Source organism: Hemiscyllium ocellatum, chromosome 6 (genome assembly GCF_020745735.1).
Source record: "Hemiscyllium ocellatum isolate sHemOce1 chromosome 6, sHemOce1.pat.X.cur, whole genome shotgun sequence".
NCBI classification, from domain to species: domain Eukaryota; kingdom Metazoa; phylum Chordata; class Chondrichthyes; order Orectolobiformes; family Hemiscylliidae; genus Hemiscyllium; species Hemiscyllium ocellatum.
Window position 1 is genome coordinate 123,879,444 of NC_083406.1, and position 26,941 is coordinate 123,906,384.

At 50.1% G+C, this 26,941-nt stretch overlaps 1 protein-coding gene across 1 annotated transcript in view; it reads right to left on the minus strand.

Moving 5' to 3' along the window:
• The window catches only part of slc6a7 (solute carrier family 6 member 7), a 67,804-nt gene that overhangs the window by 3,567 nt on the left and 37,296 nt on the right, over nucleotides 1–26,941 (minus strand). The window contains exons 3-13 of the mRNA XM_060826933.1: nucleotides 25,871–26,002; nucleotides 24,771–24,919; nucleotides 22,385–22,434; nucleotides 21,093–21,231; nucleotides 19,359–19,493; nucleotides 15,561–15,664; nucleotides 14,889–15,013; nucleotides 11,841–11,953; nucleotides 5,879–6,013; nucleotides 2,146–2,245; nucleotides 178–296 (exon numbers count right to left, since the gene is read on the minus strand). Of these exons, the coding sequence (XP_060682916.1) occupies nucleotides 178–296; nucleotides 2,146–2,245; nucleotides 5,879–6,013; nucleotides 11,841–11,953; nucleotides 14,889–15,013; nucleotides 15,561–15,664; nucleotides 19,359–19,493; nucleotides 21,093–21,231; nucleotides 22,385–22,434; nucleotides 24,771–24,919; nucleotides 25,871–26,002 (1,301 nt within the window). The remainder of the gene's footprint in view (nucleotides 1–177; nucleotides 297–2,145; nucleotides 2,246–5,878; nucleotides 6,014–11,840; nucleotides 11,954–14,888; nucleotides 15,014–15,560; nucleotides 15,665–19,358; nucleotides 19,494–21,092; nucleotides 21,232–22,384; nucleotides 22,435–24,770; nucleotides 24,920–25,870; nucleotides 26,003–26,941) is intronic.

A 26,941-nucleotide genomic window follows, 5' to 3' on the forward strand; every position in this document is an offset into this window, starting at 1 on the left:
TGCTTGGGGGGGGGCTGGTCAGGTTTGCAGCCTGTGAACGGTTAATCCCTGAAGCTGGAGACCAGGGTCTGGTGCAGTTAGAACTGCACATCATCAAGGTTTTCCGAAACGGAGGTGTCCAGGAAGGGGAGGAAGGGAAGGAGTGATTTGAACAAGCAGATGGATTTGCAGACTTACCAGGAGGAGCAGGGGTGTGAAGAGGGCCCAGCAAGCCTTGAAGTAGAGTAACAGCTTGCTGCACCAGGGAGGACAAAGACGGATCATGTCAATTATGTCATTACAGAACTGGTTCACACCTGTGGGGGAGAGAGCGCAGGGTCAGGAAAGAGATAACCAGATAATTCTGTCACACTCCTCATCAGCTCAGTATTTCCCAAAGGGGTAAAGCCCTCCCTCAGTCTGGTTACATAGTGAACATGGCAGCCAAGTCCCAAACAGTGCAGTGGGATAACAGGCTGGATCAATTACTGTCTTTCATTTGAGGGTTAATATTGGGCCCACTGTGATATTATATCCCCCACCTGAGGGGGTACCAGGGCCTTAATCTCACACACTCTCCCCGTTCCCTCAGTGTGACACTCCATCAGCACAGACACAGAGCCAGAGGGGAACTGACCCCACAGCGGTCTGCCTCATTGGGGTGTGTGTGGGTGTGTGTGTGTGTGGGGGTGTGTGTGTGTGTGTGTGTGTGTTTCTGTGTGTGTGTGTGTGTGTGCGTGTGTCTGTGTGCGTGTGTGCGTGTGTGTCTGTGTGTGTGTGTGTCTGTGCGTGTGTGTGTGTGTGTGTGTGTGTCTGTGTGTGTCTGTGAGTGTATGTGTGTGTGTGTGTGCGTGTGTGTCTGTGTGTGTGTGTGTCTGTGTGTATGTCTGTGTGTGTCTGTGAGTGTATGTGTGTGTGTGTCTGTGTGCGTGTGTGCGTGTGTCTGTGTCTGTGTGTGTCTGTGTGCGTGTGCGTGTGCGCGTGTGCGTGTGCGTGTGCATGTGTCTGTGTCTGTGTCTGTGTGTCTGTGTGTGTATGTCTGTGCCAAGGACTACCCCTTGACAGTCAGGACCAGACACTGTACACTCTACACTGACCGGTATCCTCCAGCCCCTGTACATGATGTCAGCATAAACACCGTTACCTCACTCTCTAAATACACTGGAGTTTCACCAGCAGCTGCGCTCTGTTCACTGACCCACGTAGGGTCTCTGTCCAGCAATGTCTCAAATTCCAATCCTCATACTCAGCTCCCTTGCTCCTCCCAGTGCCTCACCTCCTCCCACATCCCCAAATCCTCTTCAGCACTGGATTTTAATCTCTCCACCCTCGATGGCCATGTGACCAGGGGCCCACCCCTACATCTCTCTGACATTCCCCACAATTCCCTCTTTAAGACACTCCTTATAATGTGCCTCTCTGTCTAAATCCCTGAGCTAGTATTCCCTCCTGTGTTCAGCATTTCTTTGGAGTGCTCCTTGAGTGTTCCTCTTCTGAAGATTCTGAATAAATGCAATTTGATCAACGTTGCTTCCTGCAGAGCTGGGACTCCATAAGGAATTATACAACACAGAAGATGGTCACTCTGCCCATCACTCCCATCCTTGCTCTATGGTTGATCTTTTAATCTCACTCCCTTATACTTCCCTGCAAATATTCCTCTTCCAGAGATTTCTGTTGTATCTCACCAATCCAAAGATTCCCATTTCTCCACAAGCAGTCCATCACAAATCCCAACAAGTTCCTTTGTTCCCTCTTCTCCTTCAACTCATGGCTACACTGAACAAGTATGATGGTTTAAAGAGCTGATTTAGTGCTCAGTGTTCCCTGAACCTCTGCAATCGTGCTGGTGAGGATTGAGATTAGATTAGATTACTCACAGTGTGGAAACAGGCCCTTCGGCCCAACAAGTCCACACCGACTCGACGAAGGGTATACCACCTAGACCCATACCCCTACATTTACCTCTTACCTAACACTACGGGCAGTTTAGCACGGCCAATTCATCTAACCTGCACATCTTTGGACTGTGGGAGCACCCGGAGGAAACCCACGCAGACACGGGGAGAACGTGCAAACTCCACACAGACAATCGCCTGAGTCGGGAATTGGATGCCCTGCAGGATTTGAGGGAGGGTTTACCACAGATTCTGAGGGAGGGTTTACCGTAAAAGAATGCGATGCCCAGGCACATGAAGAGGGTGATGATGATGAGCCCGAAACTGGTGCTGAATGCATCGATGAGAGTGAACCAATAGATGCCACCCTGTATGAAAACAGCAAAGGTTACAGCTGACTGACCGGGTGTGGACAAATACAGAATTCTTACCGCAGATGGAGGCTATTCGGCCCATTGTAATTGCACCGGCCCTTCGAACAAACATCAGAACCTCGGGCCAGTTCAGTGTTTCACTTCCATTTAATTGCACACTATTTCTGTTCAAATAATTATCCAGTGTCCCTCACAAATACCTCACTATACCCTCCAGACAACACACCGGTGTATGAGTGTAACAGATTGTTGTTGGAACTGACCGTTTTTATCCAAAGATAGGTTTGTTGAGTATAAACCGTATTTTCCTGCTGCTGTTTAATAATGACTCCGCTGGACCTTATACTTATTGCTAGACTGAGTGTTGTTCATATTCTGAATGATCACGAGGTAGTGTTTAACCCTGTATTCCTAACCCTCCAATCGCTCTGACCCAGATGGCGGAGTACAGAACACAACACAATTTTGGGGCTGTTTTCCCTGGAGCGTCGGAGGCTGAGGGGTGACCTTAATGAGGTTTATAAAATTATGAGGGGCATGGATAGGGTAAATAGACAAAGTCTTTTCTTTGGGGTGGGGGGAGTCCTGAAGTAGAGGGGCATAGGTTTAGGGTGAGAGGGGAACGATCTAAAAGAGACCTAAGGGGCAACTTTTTCACACAGAGGGTGGTACGTGTATAGAATGAGCTGCCAGAGGAAGTGGTGGAGGCTGGTACAATTGCAACATTTAAGAGGCATTTGGATGGGTATATGAATAGGAAGGGTTTGGAGGGATATGGGCCGGGTGCTGGCAGGTGGGACTAGATTGGGTTGGGATATCTGGTCGGCATGGACGGGTTGGACCGAAGGGTCTGTTTCCGTGCTGTACATCTCTAGGACTAATTCTTTTCCTTGTTGACAGGAGACATCTCCACCTCCACCTCCCCCTCCCACCCCACTCCCACCCCCACCATCCCACCCCCTAACTACTCTCCTGATGCCCCAGGTGACAATCTTCTGAAATAATTCCTCAATCAATCTGTTGAGACATGTTAGGATGCATCTCTGGGGCTGGTGGGATTTGAATGTTCTGGGCCAGAGGCGGAGACAGTACCACTGCGCAGCTAGACCCTCCAGTCAGGAATGAGCAGAAATATAATCCTCAGGATTCAATACTGGGAAAGCTGTCACTAGATTGAACTGTTTGACCCTGACTACAGATCTCTGAGGTTGACTGATTAAAACAATGACTTAGCCAAAACGATGAGTCGGGATATCTGATGCTCTTTATAAATAGTTTCTAATCACCACGTCAGGTAAGTTATCACACAGCCCTGGAGCAGGTGGGGCTAAAACCTGGGCCTCCTGTCTCAGAGATAGGGACACTACCACTTCATCAAAAGAGCCCTGTAAAATGCCCCATAGTCCCAGAGGACTATAGGTCACCAGAGGGTATCCAACCTGAGGGTCACCGCGTCTCAGGTGAAGGTTGAAAAGGAGAGACCCTCATGTCCCCTCATGGTGTCCTCATGGCCCCCTCATGTCCCCTCATGACCCCCTCATGACCCCCTCATGGCCCCTCATGGTGCCCTCATGGCCCCCTCATGGCGCCCTCATGGAGCCCTCATGGAGCCCTCATGGTGCCCTCATGGCCCCTCATGGCCCCCTCATGTCCCCTCATGACCCCCTCATGGTCCCCTCATGGCCCCTCATGGTGCCCTCATGGCCCCCTCATGGCCCCTCATGGTCCCCTCATGTCCCCTCATGGTCCCCTCATGGTCCCCTCATGATGCCCTCATGTCCCCTGATGGTGCCCTCATGGTCCACTCAGCTGGTTCCAACAGGAACTGACCCATGCTTTTGGTGTCACTCTGCATTACAAACCAGCCATCCAGCTAACTGAGCTAACCGACCATTCCCATGGTCCTGATATGATTCTAGTCCTTAAATGCATAATCTGAAAAATGTGTTGCTGGAAAAGCGCAGCAGGTCAGGCAGCATCCAAGGAGCAGGAGAATCGACGTTTCGGGCATGAGCCCTTCTTCAGGTTGCCTGACCTGCTGCGTTTTTCCAGCAGCACATTTCCAGCTCTGATCGCCAGCGTCTGCAGTCCTCACTTTCTCCCTTAAATACATAATACCTATCACTGGTACTCCTTTACTAATCTAAATCAACAAACCATTTCAGTATCAGTGATGGGCAACATGGTTTTGTGGGGGGGAGATCGTGCCTTACCAAATTGAGTTTTTTGAGGAAGTGACCAAGTTGATAGACGAAGGAAGGGCTGTAGATGTCATATACATGGACTTTAGTAAAGCGTTTGATAAGGTTCCCCATGGTAAACTAATGGAGAAAGTAAAGTCACATGGTGTGCAGGATGTTCTAGCTAGGTGGATAAAGAACTGGTTTGAGCAACAGGAGACAGAGAGTAGTAGTTGAAGAGTGCCCAGTGGTGTTCTACAGGAATCAGTGCTGGGACCACTGTTGTTTGTAATATACATAAATGATCTGGAAGAGGGCACTGTTGGTACGATCAGTAAGTTTGCAGATGACACGAAGATCGGTGGAGTAGCAGAAAGCATAGGGGACTGTCAGAGACTACAGGAGGATATAGATAGACTGGAGAGTTGGGCAGAGAAGTGGCAGATGGAGTTCAATCCAGGTAAATGTGAGGTGATGCATTTTGGGAAGTCTAATTCTAGAGCGAACTATCCTGTAAACGGAAGAGCCTTGAGAAAAGTTAATGAGCAGAGAGATCTGGGAGTTCAGGTCCATTGTTCCCTGAAGGTGGCTGCACAGGTGGATCGAGTGGTCAGGAAGGCATATGGTATTCTTGCCTTCAACGGACGGGGGATCGAGTATATGAGCTGGCGGGTCATGTTAAAATTGTACACAACGCTGGTTCAGCCGCATTTAGAATACTGTGTACAGTTCTGGTCGCCACATTACCAAAAGGATGTGGAACCTTTGGAGAGGGTCTGGATTAGTGGTGGGGGTGAGGGTGGGGGAGGGAGTGGGGGCGAGGGTGGGGGTGGGGTTGGGGGCGGAGGTGCAGGTGGGGATGGGGGTGTGGGTGTGGGTGGGGGTGGGGTTGGGGGGGCCGAGGGTGGGGTGGGGTTGAGGGTGGGGGTGCGGGTGGGGTTGGGGGGCGATGGTGGGGATGAGGGTGGGTGTGGGTGTGAGTGTGGGTGTGGGTGTGGGTGTGGGTGTGGGGGTGGCTGTGGGTGTGAGTGTGGGTGTGGGTGTGGGTGTGGGGGTGGGGGTGGGTGTGGGGGTGGGGGTGGGTATGGGTGTGGGGGTGGGTGTGGGGGTGGGTGTGGGCGTGGGGGTGGGTGTGGGGTGGGGGTGAGGGTGGGGTTGGGGGCGAGGGTGGGGATGAGGGTGGGTGTGGGGTTGGGGGTGGGGGTGGGGATGAGGGTGGGGGTGGGGTAGGGTGCAGATTGGGGGTGGGTGTGGGTGTGGAGGTGTGGGTGGGGGTGGGGGTGGGGGTGAGGGTGGGGTTGGGGGCGAGGGTGGGGATGAGGGTGGGTGTGGGGTTGGGGGTGGGGGTGGGGATGAGGGTGGGGGTGGGGTAGGGTGCAGATTGGGGGTGGGTGTGGGTGTGGGTGTGTGGGTGGGGGTGTGGGTGGGGGTGGGGGTGGGGGTGTACCTCAGTGATCAGGAGCAGTCCCAGCAGATAGAAAACGAAACAGACTGCAGCCAGGAACAAGACCTTCCATTTCCCACTCCGTAAAACCGGGAACTCATCCAGGAACGCGGTGGTGATCCCCTCCATGTTGCCAAACTGCGGAAAGACCCAGATAAACAACCCTGGGTCAGAGAGAAACGTCGAGAGATACCCAGGACATCACATCAACATTAAACACTCAGCAACACATCGCCTTCCAGATCAACATCAACATCCCAATGGGAATGGGAATGGGCAAACACCCTCTCCCCCCATCACTGACCCCCCCCAGAGCCCTGTGTACACACTCCCCCCCAATCACTGACCCCTCCCCCGAGCCCTGTGTACACACTCCCCCATCACTGACCCCCCCAGAGCCCTGTGTACACACTCCCCCCATCACTGACCTCCCCCACAGAGCCCTGTGTACCCTCTCCCCCATCACTGACCCCCCCAGAGCTCTGTGTACACTCTCCCCCATCACTGACCCTCCCACAGCCCTGTGTACACTCTCCCCCCCCATCACTGACCCCCCACAGCCCTGTGTACACTCTCCCTCCATCACTGACCCCCCCCCAGAGCCCTGTGTACACACTCCCTCCATCACTGACCCTCCCACTGCCCTGTGTACACACTCCCCCATCACTGACCCTCCCACTGCCCTGTGTACACACTCCCCCATCACTGACCCTCCCACTGCCCTGTGTACACTCTCCCCCATCACTGGCCCTCCCACTGCCCTGTGTACACACTCCCCCATCACTGACCCTCCCACTGCCCTGTGTACACACTCCCCCCCATCACTGATCCCCCACAGCCCTGTGTTCACTCTCCCCCATCACTGACCCTCCCACTGCCCTGTGTACACTCTCCCCCATCACTGACCCCCCAGAGCCCTGTGTACACACTCCCCCATCACTGACCCTCCCACTGCCCTGTGCACACACTCCCCCCGTCACTGACCCCCCCACAGCCCTGTGTTCACTCTCCCCCATCACTGACCCTCCCACTGCCCTGTGTACACACTCCCCCATCACTGACCCTCCCACTGCCCTGTGTACACACTCCCCCATCACTGACCCCCCCCCAGAGCCCTGTGTACACTCTCCCCCCGTCACTGACCCCCCACAGCCCTGTGTACACTCTCCCCCATCACTGACCCCCCAGAGCCCTGTGTACACACTCCCCCATCACTGACCCTCCCACTGCCCTGTGTACACACTCCCCCATCACTGACCCTCCCACTGCCCTGTGTACACTCTCCCCCCCGTCACTGACTCCTTTCCCTTATTTAACCTTCACTCATTTTTCTGTAAATTCTTGGCCCTGGATGATCTCACTCTGAATGAAATGGTTGGTTTGTCTCCATCCTATTAATTAAAACACCTGACAACCGCCTGATGAAGAAGCGTCGCTCCGAAAGCTAGTGCTTCCACATAACCCTGTTGGACTATAACCTGGTGTTGGGTGATTTTTAACTTAATAAATTGAAACCATCTTTTTGTCTTAATTGTGAAAACTACAATTGATTCAGTTCCAGTTTGAATGTGGAGTGCCGCTGCCACCTGATGGCCAAAGGCAGTATCACAGCACCCTCCTCACTCACCAGGATTTAAAAATTACTGTGGATTCTGGAAGTCTTAAATAAAACTGGGAATGGTCAAGAAACTCCACGGCTCTGGCAGCATTTGTGAAGAGAGAAACTGAGTTGATATTTCAAGTCCTTTCATTAGACTTCAGATGTTAACTTTGTTTTCTCTCTGCAGGTCCTGCCACACCTGCTGAGTTTCTCCAGCAATGAGTAATTTCAAAATTACAGAAACTGTAAACTTCAACCTCCAATTAGATCCTTTAATTTTGAATCAGACCTATGACATCAGCTGAACTCCTGAGAAACACATTTATAATAAACCATAGAATCCTCACAGTGTAGAAACAGGCCATTCAACCCATACTAACCCTCTGAAGAGCATCCCATCTAGACCCATCCTTCTACCCTACATTTCCTGTGGGTAACCCACCTAGCCTGCACACTACAGGCAATTTCCCCATGGCCAACTCACCCTGACCCGCACATCTTTGGACTGTGGGAGGAAACTTCACGCAGACACAGGGAGAATGTGCAAACTCCACACAGTCAGTCACCCGAGGCAGGAATCAAACTGGGCCCCTGGTGTGTGAGGTAGCAGCGCTAACCACTGAGCCACTCCATAGTTGCTGTGAAGTTATACTATAACAGTGTGACATACTTATTGGGTACACAGGTTGGATTTGCATTTATTTGAATTTAGGAAGATGAAGGGGTGATCTCTTTGGGAGGTTTGAGAATGATTAAAGGGTTTTATACGGTTGTTAGACAGAAAACATTATCTCTGGATGGTGGGGGTGGGGTTGCTAAGGTTCTAACATTACTTACAGTGTGGAAACAGGCCCTTCGGCCCAACAGGTCCACACCGACCCACTGAAGCGCAGCCCACCCAGACCCATTCCCCTACATTTTACCCCTTCACCTAACACTACAGGTAACTTAACACAGCCAATTCATCTAACCTGCACATCTTTGCGACTGTGGGAGGAAACTGGAAAAAACCCCACACAGACACAGGGAGAATGTGCAAACTCCACACAGACAGTTGCCTGAAGCAGGAATTGAACCTGCATCGCTGCCCTGGGAAGGCAGCAGTGCTAACCACTGAGCCACCATGTGTCCTGAATCGCTAAATCCAACCGGGCTGTTCAGGGTAACGTCAGGAAGCAATTCCTCACTCACAGTGGGAATGCCAATGGTCAGACCACTTGTGGCATATTGCACGTAGTTTTGGATCCCATTTCTCAGGAAGGATGTACTGGCCCCTCGGGCGTGTTCAGAGGAAGGTCACAAGAATGGTCCCAGGAATGAAAAGCTTAACACGTGAGGAACGTTTGAGGACTCTGGGTCTATACTCGATGGAGTTTAGAAGGATGGGTGGTGGGGTGTAATTGAAACTGAATGGCCTGGACAGAATGGATGTTGGGAAGGTGTTTCCATTGGTAGGAGAGACTAGGGCCTGAGGGCACAGCCTTTGGGTAAAGGGAAGATCTTTTAGAATGGAGATAAGGAGAAACGTCTTCAGCCAGAGAGTGGGGAATGTATGGGATTCATTGCCACAGAAGGCTGTGGAGGCCAGATCATTGAGTGTATTTAAGACTGAGATAGATAGGTTCTTGGGTATCAAGGGGATATGGGGAGAAAGCAGAAGAATGGAGTTGAGAAGCTTATCAGCCATGATTAAATGGCGGAGCAGACTCGATGGGCTAAATGGCCTACTTTCTGCTCCTATGTCTGATCTCTTAATCTTGGGCTGTTCTGGAGTAGTTGTTAGCACTGTCATAGAGTCAGACAGACCGGAAACAGACCCTTCGGCCCAACCAGTCCATGCTGACCATATTCCCAAACTAAACTAGTCCCAATTGCCTGCTCCTGGCCCATATCCCTCCAAACCTTTCCTGTTCATGTATCCATCCAAAAGAGCATCTCATCAACCTTCCCTACCCCATAGCCCTGCATTTCCCCAGAGCCAATTCACCCTGACCTGCACATCTTTGGACTGTGGGAGGAAACCGTAACACTCAGAGGAAACCCACACAGACACGGGGAGAACGTGCAAACTCCACACAGACAGTCACCTGAGGCTGGAAGTGAACGTGGACCCCTGGTGCTCTGAGGCAGCAGTGCTAACCACGGAGTCACTGGGACAGCCCTGGGTCAAATGTGGTCCACATCAAGAAGAACACATTTTTTTAGAAAAGGGAGTCCACTGGGATGTGGAGGAGGATAAATCAATTCCTGACCCTCGTTTATATCCAACAGCCAGCTGGAAAGTCCAGGAGTGTTTGAGACAGAATGTTCTAGCACAGCCCTCCCCACAATCTCCATCCACCCAACCCCCATCCACCCAACCCCCATCCCCACCAACCCCCATCCCCAACCCCCATCCACCCAACCCCCATCCCCAACCCCCATCCACCCAACCCATATCCCCACCAACCCCCATCCCCAACCCCCATCCACCCATCCCCCATCCCCCAAACCCCATCCACCCATCCCCATCCCCACCAACCCCCATCCCCCATCCCCAACCCCCATCCCCCAAACCCCATCCACCCAACCCCCATCCCCACCAACCCCCATCCCCCAACCCCAATCCCCCCAACCCCCATCCCCCAACCCCAATCCACCCATCCCCCAACCCCCATCCACCCAACCTCCATCCACCCAACCCCATCCCCACCAACCCCCATCCCCCAATCCCCACCCCCCCAACCCCCATCCCCACCAACCCCCATCCGCCCAACCCCAATCCCCCCAACCCCCATCCCCACCCGACCCCCATCCACCCAACCCCCATCCCCCATCCACCCAAACCCCATCCCCACCCGACCCCCATCCACCCAACCCCCATCCACCCAACCCCCATCCACACCAACCCCCATCCCCACCAACCCCCATCCCCCAACCCCCATCCCCCAACCCCCATCCCCACCAACCCCCATCCCCCCAACCCCCATCCACCCAACCCCCATCCCCACCAACCCCCATCCGCCCAACCCCCATCCCCCCGACCCCCATCCACCCAACCCCCATCCACCCAACCCCCATCCCCACCAACCCCCATTCCCCAACCCCCATCCCCCATCCCCCATCCACCCAACCCCCATCCGCCCAACCCCGATCCCCCCAACCCCCATCCCCCATCCACCCAACCCCCATCCCCACCCGACCCCCATCCACCCAACCCCCATCCACCCAACCCCATCCACACCAACCCCCATCCCCCAACCCCCATCCCCCCAACCCCCATCCACCCAACCCCTATCCCCACCCAACCCCCATCCACCCAACCCTCATCCACCCAACCCCCATCCCCACCCAACCCCCATCCTCACCAACCTCCATCCCCACCCAATCTGCATCCACCCAACCCCCACCCCACCAACCCCCATTCACCCAACCCCCATCCACCCAACCCCCATCCACTCAACCCCTATCCACCCAACCCCCATCCACCCAACCCCCATCTTCACCCAACCCCCACCCCCACCAACCCCATCCCCCAACCCCCATTCACCCAATACCCATCCCCACCTAACCCTCATCCTTACCAACACCCATCCCCACCCCACCCCCATCCACCCAACCCCCATCCCCACCCAACCCCCATCCCCCAACCCCCATCCACCCAACCCCCATCCCCAACCAACCCCCATCCCCCAACCCCCATCCACCCAATACCCATCCCCACCCAACCCCCATCCCCACCAACACCCATTCCCCAACCCTCATCCACCCAACCCCCATCCCCCAACCCCCATCCACCCAACCCCCATCCCCACCCAACCCCCAACCCCCATCCACCCAATACCCATCCCCACCCAACACCCATCCCCCAACCCCCATCCACCCATTCCCCATCCCCCAACCCCCATGCACCCAACCCCACATCCCCCAACCCCCATCCACCCAACCCCATCCCCACCAACTCCCATCCACCCAACCCCCATCCACCCAACCCCCATCCACCCAACCCCATCCCCACCAACCCCCATCCACCCAACCCCATCCCCACCAACTCCCATCCACCCAACCCCCATCCCCACCAACCCCCATCCACCCAACCCCCATCCCCACCCAACCCCCATCCACCCAAACCCCATCCTCACCCAACCCCTATCCCCACCCAACCCCCATCCACCCAAACCCTATCTAAACCCTGGGGAGATGTATGGTTAGATGAGTGAGACTTCCTTGGCCAGCCCATCAGTTGCCATGGCTCCCTATGCCATAAAACAGTTACCATGGTGCCCCAAATTGCAAACTCTGTGACTGGGCAGGCAGGTTGTACCCCAATATTGGCATTGGGGTGTAGTGTGCACTGTCGTAGCCAGTGCTGAGGGCCATAGTTACCAGTGTATCGATCCCCAGGGTGAAGAGCATCAGGAAAAACAGGATTGACCAAATAAACGAACCAGGCAGCAGTGCTAAGGCTTCTGGGTAAGCAACAAACGCCAACCCTGGACCTACAGTGAACAGATGACAAGTCACATGGTGAATAGAAAGGGGTCACATGACCAACCAGGCCAGGCTGATGTTTATATTCCACAAGATCCTTTGTCTGACCCTCCCCCTCCATCGTCCCAAACCGGGGAGAACCAGGTTAGTACATTTTCCACTCTATCCCCAACAGGCAAACGGCAGCTCATTATCATTCACTCTGAAAGCTGTCCCTCACCCACAAGGTTTGTCAGATCGAGGAGAGTGACAGCGATTTCATTTGAGAGAGGTCCCTGTGAAACTGAGAAGCAGCCAAACCAGGTCCTAACAGAACGACAGGATTGGAAACCCTTTCCAACACAGTGAGAGGCTGCGGGAATCCCAGGGAACAAGGAAGCAATTGGTGAGAAGATCGAACTAAACCGACCCCACCTGCTACAAGACACACAATGTGGTCAGATTAGTGAAGGTGGCTGGATACAGTGGGAGTGAGAAACGTAGACCTTGTTCACACATCTGCTTCACCAATGTCCTTTAGGGTAGGTCTACATGTGACTCCAGACTCACAGCAATGTTATTGTCTCCTCATTGCCGTCTGAAATGGCCTAGCGAGCCACTCAGTTCAAAGACAGTTAGGAATGGACAACAAAACACTGGCGTTGTCAGGAATGTCCATATCCCCCCAGACAAAACTCGGCAAACAAACTGGGCAGAAACTGTGTGCTACGTGCTGGAGTCGCTATCAAAGGTCAGAAATAGATCGGGGAATGTGTTGGAGCCCGATTCAGAATGAGAGAATAACTCCATCATTTATTTAAACTTGATCTTTGAAACATACCGTATTTGGTTGGGGCTTGACTGGGTCAATGCTGAGAGGATGGTTCCCTCGTGGGAGGGTCTAGGAGCAGAGGGCACAGTCTCAGAATAAAGGGGCACCAGTTTCAGACTGAGATGGGGAGGAATTTCTCCTGAGGTTTGAGAGTCTTTGGAACTCCTTGTCACAGAGAGCTGTGGGGGCAGAGTCCGTGTGGATGTTTAAGGCTGAGAGAGATTCCCAATCAGTCGGGGATTCCAGGGTTACAGGGAATGGGCAGGAAAGTGGATGTGAGGAATGTGGGATAGGCTGTGATCCTAATGAATGGCAGAGCAAGCTTGAGGGGCCGAATGGCCTCCTCCTGTCCCTATTTCTGCTGGTCTCATCGCCTTGAATGTAGGAAGAGAGACTGAAGGTAATATAGTTGTTCCCTCAAACTAGAATGTCCAGTTTATCGTGATTATTTTCTGCAGCTTATTGAGTATTTATTTTCAAGAGGCACTCAGTCTGTTTCCCCAGGGTTGGGGAATCGAGGACTAGAGGGCATCAGTGTAAGGTTGGAGGGGAAAGAATCAAAGGGAACCTGAGGGGCAATGTTTTTACACAGAGGGTGGTGCACACATGGAATGAGCTGCCAGTGAGGCGGGTACATTAACAACATCTTAAAGGCACTTGAACAAATTTATAGATAGGAAAGGTTTAGAAATAGGAAAGGAATAGAAGGATCTGGGCCCAGTGCAGGGAAATGGGGTTAGTGTGGGTGGACAGTTGGGCCAAAGGACCTGTCTCTCTGCTGCAGGACTCTATAACACAATGTGATTAGCCCCCCATTCACCAAATCCCCTTATTGCAACAACAAATAAGGGGCAGCACGGTGGCACAGTGGTTAGCACTGCTGCCTCACAGCGCCAGAGACCCGGGTTCAATTCCCGACTCAGGCGACTGACTGTGTGGAGTTTGCACGTTCTCCCCGTGTCTGCGTGGGTTTCCTCCGGGTGCTCCGGTTTCCTCCCACAGTCACAAAGATGTGCGGGTCAGGTGAATTGGCCGTGCTAAATTGCCCGTAGTGTTAGGTAAGGGGTAATGCAGGGGTATGGGTGGGTTTCGCTTCGGCGGGTCGGTATGGACTTGTTGGGCCGAAGGGCCTGTTTCCACACTGTAAGTCTAATCTAATCTAATCTAATCTAAATTACTCTGAAAAGCACCAACAGATATGTCTAACAAAATTTCTCTACCAGAAAGCAGAATGTATTAGATCCAGCCAGTCAGAATGAGACTGCGTGTCTCCCATGGTGCCTCACGTGATAGGTTTGAACACGAGCCCCCATGGATTCTGTCAGACTAGTGAGGCTACCACTCTCGGGATTCACTTGCCCTTCTTTAATTGGTTCGCCTTTGTCGTTGTTGGTTATTCCGGGAGGAAACTTTACTCTCAATCAAACCCTGTGCAGTGCCTGTGATTCCTGAAGAAGGGCTCATGCCTGAAACATTGATTCTCCTGCTCCTTGGATGCTGCCTGACCTGCTGCGCTTTTCCAGCAACACATTTTCAGCTCAGTCCCTGTCCCAGGAACGTTTGATAGGGAGAGTGTAGAGGAAGCTTTACGCTCAATCAAACCCTGTGTAATCCCTGTTCCGAGAGTGTTTGGTCGCTGGAGGGACAGTGTAGAGGGAGCTTTCCTGTGCTGTGCCTGTTCCAGGAGTGTTTGGTTGCTGGGGGGGGTCAGTGTAGAGGGAGCTTTCCTGTGCTGTGCCTGTTCCGGAAGTGTTTGGTTGCTGGGGGGTCAGTGCAGAGGGAGCTTTCCTGTGCTGTGCCTGTTCCAGGAGTGTTTGGTTGCTGGGGGGGGTCAGTGTAGAGGGAGCTTTCCTGTGCTGTGCCTGTTCCGGAAGTGTTTGGTTGCTGGGGGGTCAGTGCAGAGGGAGCTTTCCTGTGCTGTGCCTGTTCCAGGAGTGTTTGGTTGCTGGGGGGGTCAGTGTAGAGGGAGCTTTCCTGTGCTGTGCCTGTTCCAGGAGTGTTTGGTCGCTGGGGGGTCAGTGCAGAGAGATTTGTTCCCTGTCCCGTGATGTTGAGAGGGAAGCCCTGAGTAAGCCCTGCTGTACTGAGGGACCTCCTGAAGGTTTCTGATCACTGTTAATCACTGGCCTTACCAGAATCCGCTACGTCTCCCACTGCCACACCTTTCTTCCAGGCCATGTGACCCAGGATGGAGAAAATGGCGAATCCTGCGAAGAAGCTGGTGATGCAGTTGCCGGTCACTATGATCAGGGTGTCCCTAGGAGATAAAGGATCAGTTAGAAATGCCTGGAGTTTCTGAATGCTCTACATAAACAACAGACAACAGTCTCAGGGAAGGAATTAGTTGCATTTTCACATCCTCATTACATCAGAGTACTTGACAGTGAAGGGTAGACATCCCATTGTGCACAGCTAGATTCCACAGACCACAATCTGACAATCTGGATGAGCAAAGCTAATGTCATCTACAAAAATACCGTGCAAGGACTGTAACAAACACTACATTGGACAAACAGGCAGAAAACTAGCCACCAGGATACACGAACACCAACTAGCCACAAAACGACATGACCCTCTCTCACTACTATCCTCATACAGATAAGGAAGGACACCACTTTGACTGGGACAACACATCCATCTTAGGACAAGCCAAACAGAGACACGCACGAGAATTCCTAGAAGCATGGCATTCTAACTGGAACTCTATCAACAAACACATTGAGTTAGAGCCCGTCTAGTGGTTAGTGCGGATGAGGTAGAGAGAGCTTCCTGTAACTGCTGTAACCAGTCTGTACCATTATTACCTGACAACGTTGTTATCAAACTTGTTGTAAGATGCCATTGACAGCAATCCTCCAAAACCAATCCCCAGGGAGTAGAATATCTGGGATGCAGCATCATTCCACACCTAGGATAAAAGGTGAAAACATGATTGTGAACATTCTGCTGTGTCACGGAAACCCTGAGACTGAAGCTTCCTGGTAAACCCACCCTGACTGGACACTGAATGGTCAGCAGTGCCAGGGGCTTGGTGTTAGGGCATCAGGAACAGGACGCTCTCTCTGGATGGTCAGGAGCTGTACCCAGATCCCACCCACTCACCACAGTGCGCTCTGATTGGTGGCATCTGGATTGGCGATTCAGGCCACAGTGCACAAACCCTGCCCCTGACAATATTCCCTCATTGCAAATAAAAACTACCCCAAACCTGAAGACCAATTACTGAAGGTACATTGTGAAACTTGAAAGGGTTCAGAAAAGATTTACAAGGATGTTGCCAGGGTTGGAGGATTTGAGCCCCAGGGAGAGGCTGAACAGGCTGGGGCTGTTTTCCCTGGAGCATCACAGGCTGAGGGGTGACCTTATAGAGGTTTACAAAATTATGAGGGGCATGGATAGGGTAAATAGATGAGGTCTTTTCCCTGGGGTCAGGGAGTCCAGAACTAGAGGGCTTAGGTTTAGGGTGAGAGGGGAAAGATATAAAATAGACCTAAGGGGCAACTTTTCCACACAGAGGGTGGTATGTGTACGGAATGAGCTGCCAGAGGAAGTGGTGGAGGCTGGTACAATTACAACATTTAAGAGGCATCTGGATGGGTATATGAATAGGAAGGGTTTGGAGGGATATGGGCCGGGTGCTGGCAGGTGGGACTAGATTGGGTTGGGATATCTGGTCGGCATGGACGGGTTGGACTGAAGGGTCTGTTTCCATGCTGTACATCTCTATGACTCTCACTGTCAGCTCATCTAGATGGGTGACAAATGCTGACATCACAAGAATTAATAAAATAAAATTAAATTGATTCTACTGGACAGCCATCAGACAGTGCACGGTCTGCACTTTATACATTAGTCATAATAAAAGAAAGAACTGCAGATATTGGAAATCTAAAGGAGATTCAACTATCAGATCTGAAGAAGGGTTCCTGGATTGGAAACAATAACTCTGCTTTCTTTCCACAAACACTATCTGACCTACTGAGTTTCTCCACTAATTTCTGTTTTGGGTGGCACTTTGTTTCACAGGGACACAGGAACTAAATTTCATAATTCTCATCCTGTTTTCAAATTAGCCCTCTCCCTGTCTCTCTGATCCCCTATCGCCCCATAACCCTCTGAGATCTCTGCATGCCTCTCATTCTGGTCTGTTGAACATCACCCATTTTAATGGCTTCATATTTATCAAGGTCAACAAATCCAGATCTCACGAATGAATGGAATAAAACCACTTTTGCCATGTTTTCAGCTGCCTGAGCTCAAGCCTGACCTTGGTGGTGGGCAATTTGTTGGAGGGAATCCTGAGGGACAGGATGTACATGTATTTGGAAAGACAAGGATTGATTCGGGATAGTCAACATGGCTTTGTGCGTGGGAAATCATGTCTCACAAACTTGGTTGAGTTTTTTGAGGAAGTAACAAAGAGGATTGATGAGGGCAGAGCAATGGATGTGATCCAAATGAACTTCAGTAAGGCGTTCAATAAGGTTCCCCATGGGAGACTGATTAGCAAGGTTTGATCTCACTGAATACAGGGAGGACTAGCCATTTGGATACAGAACTGGCTCAAAGGTAGAAGACGGAGGGTGGTGGTGGAGGGTTGTTTTTCAGACTGGAGGCCTGTGACCAGTGGAGTGTCACAAGGATCGGTGCTGGGTCCTCTACTTTTTGTCATTTACATAAATGATTTGGATGCGAGCATAAGAGGTACAGTTAGTAAGTTTGCAGATGACACCAAAATTGGAGGTGTAGTGGACAGTGAAGAGGGTTACCTCAGATTACAACATGATCTGGACCAGGTGGGCCAATGGGCTGAGTAGTGGCAGATGGAGTTTAATTCTGATTAATGCGAGGTGCTGCATTTTGGAAAGGCAAATCAGGGCAGGACTTATACACTTAATGGTAAGGTCCTTGGGAGTGTTGCTGAACTAAAAGACCCTGGAGTGCAGGTTCATAGCTCCTTGAAAGTGGAGTCGCAGGTAGCTAGGATAGTGAAGAAGACGTTTGGTATGCTGTCCTTTATTGGTCAGTGTATTGAGTACAGGATTTGGGAGGTCATGTTGCGGCTGTACAGGGCATTGGTTAGGTCACTATTGGAATATTGCGTGCAATTCTGGTCTCCTTCCTATCGGAAAGATGTTGTGAAACTTGAAAGGGTTCAGAAAAGATTTACAAGGATGTTGCCAGGATTGGAGGATTTGAGCTACAGGGAGAGGTTGAACAGGCTGGGGCTGTTTTCCCTGGAGTGTCGGAGGCTGAGGGGTTACCTTATAGAATTATGAGGGGCATGGATAGGGTAAATAGACAAGGTCTTTTCCCTGGGCTGGGGGAGTCCAGAACGAGAGGGCATAGATTTAGGGTGAGAGGGGAAAGATATAAAAGAGACCTAAGGGGCAACTTTATCACGCAGAGGGTGGTACGTGTATGGAATGAGCTGCCAGAGGAAGTGGTGGAGGCTGGTACAATTACAACACTTAAGAGGCATTTGGATGGGTATATGAATAGGAAGGGTTTAGAGGGATATGGGCCGGGTGCTGGCAGGTGGGACTAGATTGGGTTGGGATATCTGGTCGGCATGGACGGGTTGGATCGAAGGATCGACGGGTTGTTTCCGTGCTGTCCATCTCTATGACTCTCCAATCACTCCCCTCCTTTGAGATCCTCCTTAATTCAAAACATTTTGACTAACCTTCGTTCACTTTTCCCTATAGTTTCCTTTCAGTAATGCAGTGAGACAACGTGGTGCGGAGACCACAACTGGAGTATTGAGTATAGTCCTGCTCACTGTGTGGATGGAAGGATATCAATGCATTAGAGGTTGGTCAGACACCTTTACCAACCTAATGGGTGGGTTGTCCTATGAGGAACAATCAGGCCAGCTTGGGTTGTACCCACTGGAGTTTCGAACAGTCGGCGGTGAGTTAATTGAAGCACACATGATCCTGAGGAGACCTGAACGGATGGATATGGGAAGAACGCTTCCTCTTGTGGGAGAATCTGGAGCTGGGGGCCATAGTTTTAATATAAGGACACGCCCATTTAAAACAGATGAGGTAACATTTATTCTCTCATCATGTTGTGAGTGTTTAGAACTTGCCCTGAAAAATGGTGTTGGAAACTGAGCCTTTGAATATTTTTAAGGTATTGGAAGACAGATTACTGTTTAGCAAGGGGTATGAAAAGTTATCAGGGCATGTGGAGATGAGAATTTTACATAAAGTGAGATCAGCCGTGACTTTATTAATTGGTGGAGCAGGTTCTGGGGGCTGAATGTTCTACTCCTGGCTCTGAGTTCCTTTCTGTTTATGTTCCTCATGCGGTTGATGCCCTGATGTCAATCCACAAAGGGTTCATTTTACCATGTTAAAGGTACTATACAAATTAAAATTGTTGTTGTTGTGAGGAGACATTGAGGATTACCACAGTAAGTTTGCTTTTAGTAAGACAGGAGAGAGTGAGAAAATTCCTGCTCAGTCCAGGTACAGGCGATCAGAAGAGAGAAAGCGGGAGAGAGAGAGAGAAAGCGGGAGAGAGAGAGAGAGAGAGAAAGCAGGAGAGAGAGTTGAGGAGGAGGAAGGTTGTTTGAGTTTAGATCTACTTTGTACCTGAGCACTCCCCAGACGTTTCCAATCCGTGCTGAGGTAGAACCTCACGCCTTGGAGGGAACCTTTGAGGGTGGCGCCTCGGATTATCAGCACAATCAGGACCAGGTAGGGGAATGTAGCAGTCACATAAACAATCTGAAAGACACAGAGAGATGGCAGCACATCAGGGCAAACAAACATTGTGGAGCAGAACCTGCCCGGTCATGGTAATAAAAATGTTTGAGGGAGTCTGGCTCCTTATTAATCCAGGAGAAAGTGAGGCCTGCAGATGCTGGAGATCAGAGTCAAAAAGTGTGTTGCTGGAAAAGCGCAGCAGGTCAGGCAGCATCCAAGGAACAGGAGAATCAACATTTCATGCAAATGCCCTTCATATTGAAGGGTTTTGCCTGAAACGTTGATTTTCCTGCTCCTTGGATGCTGCCTGACCTGCTGCGTTTTTCCAGCAACACACTTTTCAACTCCTTATTTATTAACTCAGTTCTTCAGACAGGCTGCAGATACTGGGTGGGCCTTTCAGTCAGTAACAGCGGGACCCAAGCTGGCTGAGGGTAATGGAATGCATGTCTTGTTAGTCTGGGATCCGTGGAGATCTGTGTGGATCCAGTTTAAAACAAACTCAAACCAGTTCCCAATGAGCTTGGTCCCACATATAATCCAACTCCCACTGGCAGGAAAATACCACAATCACTGGTGCAGCATTGATGGAGTTGTGAGGTTGGTGTGGAGGTGGTTTAACTGAAACAGCATCTGACAGCAGTACGGTGTCTGGGAATACACAAGGGAAAGACATTGATAGGTTACTGGGTACAGAACCTGGAGAAATACAGAAACGAGGGGCAGGAGTAGGCTGGACAGTGTTCAAGCCTCTCCACCATTTATTATGATCACAGCTGATCCTCAAACTCAAGGCCAAATTCCCACTTTCTCCAAGACACCTTGATGCCTTTAAAACCTAAAACTTTATTTATCCCTTTCTTGAATCTATTCAGTGACTTGATCTCTCCAGCCTTCTGTGGTAGAAGGTACCACTGGTTCACTCTCCACTGACAGAAGAAATATTTCCTCATCTCAGTCCTAAATGGTCTACCCAGCGCTCTGAGGCTGTGTCCCCTGGGTCGAGACTCCCCACTCAGGGGAAACACTCTCCCTGCATCCTGTCTGTCCAGCCCTGTTAGAATGTTACTTGTCCACTCACTCCCATCCTTTTGAACTCTAGTGATTACAGACCCAGGCGAACCAACCTCTCACAGGACAGTCCTCCGAGTGAACTCCCTGCACTCCCTCCGTGACACGTCTCTCCTTTCCTCAGTAGGGAGACCAAAGCTGTGTTCAATGCTGCAGGTGTGGTCTCACTAAGGCCCTGTTTAACTGCAGTAAGACATTTAGACTTCTGAACTCAGATCCCCTTGCAATGAAGGCCAACACACCATTCATATTCCTATTTACTTGCTTCATCTTTATTGATCGGTGCATAAGGTCTCTTTTGTACATCTACATTGCTTAATAAATCACTTTAAAGAGATAGAGGAGTATTGATTGGAGCTGGGTTTTGATGGGAACATTATCGTATGAGGTGACTGATCTTTAAAGAAAGGGTTAATGGCTAATGTGGGATGAACTGGTGTTGATCAAGGGGCAGTGCAGTAGAGGGACAGATGCTGATGGAGTGTTAATATCGTGGGTTAATGTAGTTCAGTGATAAGTGATGGTGGAGGTTCTCTGTGATCAGCTCACCTTGCCTGAGCTGCGAATCCCTTTCAGACAGCACAAGAAGATAACGACCCAGGCAGCGAGAAGGCAAATGGCCAGTTCCCATCGGACAGGGCCTGGGTCATGTAGACCTGAACTCCTCGACAATCCCAGGGTACGCTCACTGCAAAACAAGGAACCCACTGCATCACAAGGAACCCACTGCATCAGATAGCTGCAATGTGGCACTCAGCGAAGCCAACAACAGCAGAGAGGTGGAAACAGAACATTTACAGGTATCATGGACCAGGCCAGTGACCCTCAAAACATTTCAATAAGGCAGCCCAGACCCTAACTTTGCGAGTTGTTTTAAACCGGTGTAAAGTGGATTTTCCAGGAGAGGATCAGCTGGTTAAATCACTTAGTTTTGAACAAAACAGAATTTATATACCAGATTACTGAATGAAGCACAAACAAAAGAGAACAGAATACAGAATAACTTAACCTATCCAAAAACCCAACAGATTATCCCAACCTAATGGTACTGTTCCCAATACTTGCAACAATCCTCTCACACACTCCTTGGCACATAAGGAAAAATAAACCCAGCGTTTTACAGGAGAGAAGTCAGAGAGTACCAGCCTAGACCTGCTTCTTTGGGTCCAGCAGCTTTTTCCACACTACTGCTAAAAACCAAACCAAACCAGAGGAAAGCTGAGCTGGGAGTGCCGACCACTCCCATTTCATTGTACAAGTGTTTTTTTTAACTTGAAAGCTTGATGCATGAGACAGCATCTGTTAGCTATAATCAAACTGGCCCTAAAACCGTTCAATTTAGACTTTTCGGAGTCTGTGTCTTTTATGACCTCTCTGAAAAAAATCAAGGACAACATAACCTTGTCACACAGTGACTTATAAATCAAGGTCATACACAGCTATACTGATCCTAGGAAACTCTCCAGTTAGAAACAAAAATCCTGCTGGACTCAAAACATTAACTCTGGTTTTTTCAGATGCTAAGCAACTCAGATACTGCTCCATTTCTGCAGCAACTTCTGTTTTTGTATCAGATCTCCAGCATCCTCCTTGTTGTTTGTTCATTAACGTGCACAGTTGTCACTGGTTCAACATCCTGTGCACTTACTAACGAGGCTGTCATGTAGCTAAACACCAGCAGGAACCTGTGACGTTAAATACTCTGCTGAGGGGTCACTGTAATTGTTACACAGCTGAGATATTTAAGCGATGTGCTAAGGTGCTGTGCAAGTCAGTCTGACCTTCCATTTGTCTAATTAGTGACAAAAATAGAATACTAGAGAAGGGAAGAGGTCACTTACTTCCAGAAGACTTCACTTGCACTTTGCTGAGTTCGGTTGGCAGTTAAATTCTGCAGAGAATGACAGAGAGCAGTTCCTGTCAGTCTGTGGGTCAAAGGGCACTAACACTGTCGGCAGCTACAGACTCATTAATAAAGGCCACAGCGACAGTGAAGGAACAAATTACTTTAACATTTATGGTAATTGAATCACACATCTATCTCATTTCTTCTCTTTTACTTGTTAAAATTCCTCGATCTAGTTTTCCCACTAATTAATGAAAACTAACTTAAGCACTCTGATGGAAGGAGGCCATTCAGCCCCATCATTTGATTAGATAATGGCTGGTCTACTATATCAATGTAACTTTCCATTCTATCCCCATAGCCCTTCGATGCTTGAATCAATTATTAAGGGGGTAATGGCAGCACAATTGGAAAATGATAACCTCATCAAACAGAGTCAGCATGGCTTCACTAAATTATTGAACTTCTGCCCCCATCCTCGTTCCAAAGAACAAAGAACAAAGAAAATGTACAGCCCAGGAACAGGCCCTTCGGCCCTCCAAGCCTGAGCCGATCCAAATCTACTGTCTAAACGCCGAATTCCCAAGCATCTGTATCCCTCTGCACCCCACCTTCTCATGCATCTGTCCAGACGCACCTGGGAAATTGTGCCTGACTAATGTATTAGTTTATCGAGGAATTTGTGACCAGAGTGGATGGAGGGGAACCAGTAAATGTGTTGGATCTAGACACCAGAAGTTATTCAACAAGGTACCTCACAGAAGGTTACACATCAGACAAGAGCCCATGGTGTTGGAGGTTGTGTATTGGCATGGATAGGGAACTGGCTCATGGGCAGGAAACGGCAAAAGGGAATACAGGTTTTTCCAGGTTGGTGACCCAAGACCAACTACAGGGATCGGTGCTGGGGCTGTAACTGTTGACTTGCAGGGAGGGAGGGAATGTTTACAGGTTTAAAAACAACACAAAATGTAGGTGGGAAGGCAGGTGGTGAGTGGGATACAAATCGTTTACAAAGAGAGATTGATAGGTTGAGTTCGTGGGCAAGAAGTTGGCAAATGAAGTATCACGTGGGGAAATGTGAAGTTGTTCAAAATACAAAGAACAAAATAACAGACTATTATTTAAATAGAGAAAAATTAAAGAAAGCGGTAACACAAAGGAATCTGGGGGGACTTGTGCATGAAACACAGAAAACTAGTATCTAAGTGTGCCCTTGTTCAGGAAGGGCAGGAGGGAAGACCCAGGTAATTATAGACCAGTGAGCCTGACAACTTTGTTGTAGGAAAAGTTTTGGAAAGGATTATAAGATTTAAGATTTATAATCATCTAGCAAGCAACAATTTAATTTCAGGGAGTCAACATGGTTTCGTCAAGGGTAGGTCATGTCTCACAAACCTCATTGAGGTTTTTGAGAAGGTGACCAAGCATGTGGATGAGAGTAGGACAGTTGACGTGGTAAACATGGGCTTTAGTAAAGCCTTTGATAAGGTTCCACACGGTAGACTTTTGGAGAAAATGTGGAGGCATGAGCTTGAGGGTGATTTAGCAGTCTCAGAATAAAGGGGCACCAATTTCAGACTGAGATGGGGAGGAATTTCTTCTCTCAGAGGGTTGTGAGTCTTTGGAATTCCTTGTCACAGAGAGCTGTGGGGGCAGAGTCCTTGTGGATATTTAAGGCTGAGAGAGATTCTCGATCAGTCCTGAAATCAAGGGGGAAAGGGCAGGAAAGTGGGCGTGAGGAATGCGGGATCAGCCATGGTTAGATTGAATGGTGGAGCAGGCTCGAGGGGCTGAATGGTCTTATGGCAAACTGTGAATGCCAATTCCATTGTTATTGTGAACATTACACTGTACTATGTTTGATTCTGTGGGTGAAATACAACTGAGATAAGGTTAGGGTTAGGACTCAGCCTGGGATTTGTTATGTAGAGATTACCTAAGCTGCAATGTTGCTGTACTTTGATATCCCTGCTCAGGTATGTCTGGTCTTACTGATGTTGAATAAAATACAACCACTGTCACTTCAAATCATTTCCAAACTTGGGAAGAAGGGGGTTATAGGAGTAATTAAGCGTTGCTGTGAATGTCCATCTTGTCCTGGATGGTGACCCTTGTCCCTTTCCTGCACTATTATCCTTTGCCCCTGTTGACCTGACCTCTGTTGCACTATGACCCTTCACTCTGCCATGAACTGTGACCCATGACTCCATCCTGCACTAACATTCCCAGCCACAATGCACCATGGTCCAGGCTGCTGATCTCTTTGACGTTGGTGTATGTGCCGTGCTCTCTCTATTCAGAAAATCTCTCCATTCCCAATCATTCTACCCACGGCCTACACCGTTGGATCGATGCTGGGGGTGGGGAGTCCTCCTTACCTGACACAGGGGAATGTTTGCTGGAGCCTCACACGACCAAGGCAGAGGGTTCTGGAAAGAATTACCCAGATAGAAGAATGTCCAGGCAATAATCACATTGTAGTAAAGAGAGACCAACGATGCAACAACCAGCATTCCAATTCCAATCCCTGGGGAAGGAGGAATGAGAATAATGAGAATCATGGGGTAAAAGAATCCTGACAAAATGCCACCTGTGCAACTGGGGAGCAGCCAGAAAACCTCTTCCCACTGGTAGCCTTCCAGACATTGGCTGTACGCCAAAGGACAGTTGTGGAGATTGTGAACTGACTCCAGAAAAATCACTCTGGAGCTGCAGGGAAATGGAGATTTTCAACGATTGAAAAGGATATCTTTTCTTATCACCCCTGAAAAATGTCCAACTGTGCGTACTCCCTCAGCACTGACCCTCCAACAGTGCGGCGCTCCCTCAGCACTGACCCTCCGACAGTGCGGCGCTCCCTCAGCACTGACCCTCCGACAGTGCGGCGCTCCCTCAGCACTGACCCTCCGACAGTGCGGCACTCCCTCAGCACTGACCCTCCGACAGTGCCCACTCCCTCAGCACAGACACTCCGACAGTGCGGCGCTCCCTCAGCACTGACCCTCTAACAGTGCGAGACTCCCTCAGCACTGATCCTCCGACAGTGCCCACTCCCTCAGCACAGACACTCCGACAGTGCGGCACTCCCTCAGCACTGACCCTCCCACAGTGCGGCACTCCCTCGGAACTGACCGACAGTGTGGCACTCCCTCAGCACTGATCCTCCGACAGTGCGGCACTCCCTCAGCACTGACCCTCCAACAGTGCGGCGCTCCCTCAGCACTGACCCTCTGACAGTGCGGCATTCCCTCAGTACTGACCCTCTGACAGTGCGGCACTCCCTCAGCACTGACCCTCTGACAGTGCGGCACTCCCTCAGCACTGATCCTCCGACAGTGCGGCACTCCCTCAGCACTGACCCTCTGACAGTGCGGCTGTGGAAATGTAGCTGGTTTGGAGTGAGGTTCTCCAGCAGAACAGGTTAAACAAGTCGATCGCGTCACTGTGATTAAAACCAGTAGCTGGCAATATACAACACCTTTCAGCAGAGGGCAGCATTTCCACACACGTATTGGTCCTGCTCCTCCATACTGTCCCAGACTGAGTTCCATCAGGAAGAGGGGCAGGCCAGTAAACAGCATCATGATGCAGTAAGGGATCAGGAAGGCACCTGGAACCGAGACAGAGAGCAGGATCAGAAACTCACTTGAGATACAGAGAGAAGTCAGGATAGAGAGAGAGAGAGAGACAGGAAGACATCTGGAATAAAAGGAGACGCAAAACAGGATAAGGAACACATCTGGGATAGAGAAAGTGAGCGAGAGAGAGAGAGATGGATCAGGAATACAGTTCCAGTGGGGTTCAGAAAACCTTAATGTAATCAACCAATATCAACATGATTTAGTGAAAGGGATATTACCTTTGACTAATTTATTGGAGTTTAAATAGTAACAAACAGGGTAGCCAAAGGGGAACCTCTCCATGTTTATTTGACACATCAAAGGTTACCACACAAGATCAGAGCACATGGCATTGGGCAGAGCACATTAGGACAGGCAGAGGATTGGTTTATTGCTCCAGTTGTGTAGAGCACTGGTGAGACGTCGGGAGCACAGTGTACAATGTTGGCGTCCTTCTTCAAGAAATGTTGTGAATGTGTTATAAGTATTTCAGAGAGCTGGTCTGTGGCTTAAAGGAGGGGGTTATCTGACGAGGTAACGGTGGATAGAGTGGACCTGTTTCGAAGAATGGGGGTGATCCTATTGAAACATATCAGATTCTGAGGAGACTTGACAAGTGGATGTTGAAACGATGCGGGAGAGACTGAACTGGTTTAAAATGAAGGGGTCTGCCATTTATCACTGAGATGAAGAGAAATGTTTTTCTCTCAGATGGTTGGTTAGGCCTTGGCTCTCCTTGACCAGAGAATGGTGGAGGCAAAATCTTTAAAACTTTTACAGACAGAGGAAGAGACTAACAATGGAGTCAAAGGTTATCAGGGTAAGGTAGGAATGTAGGGTTGAGGTCACAGTCAGATCCGCTGGCCAGATCTTATTAATTGGGAGAGCAGGTTGGAACGGGCTGAATGGCCCACATCAGCTTATAATTT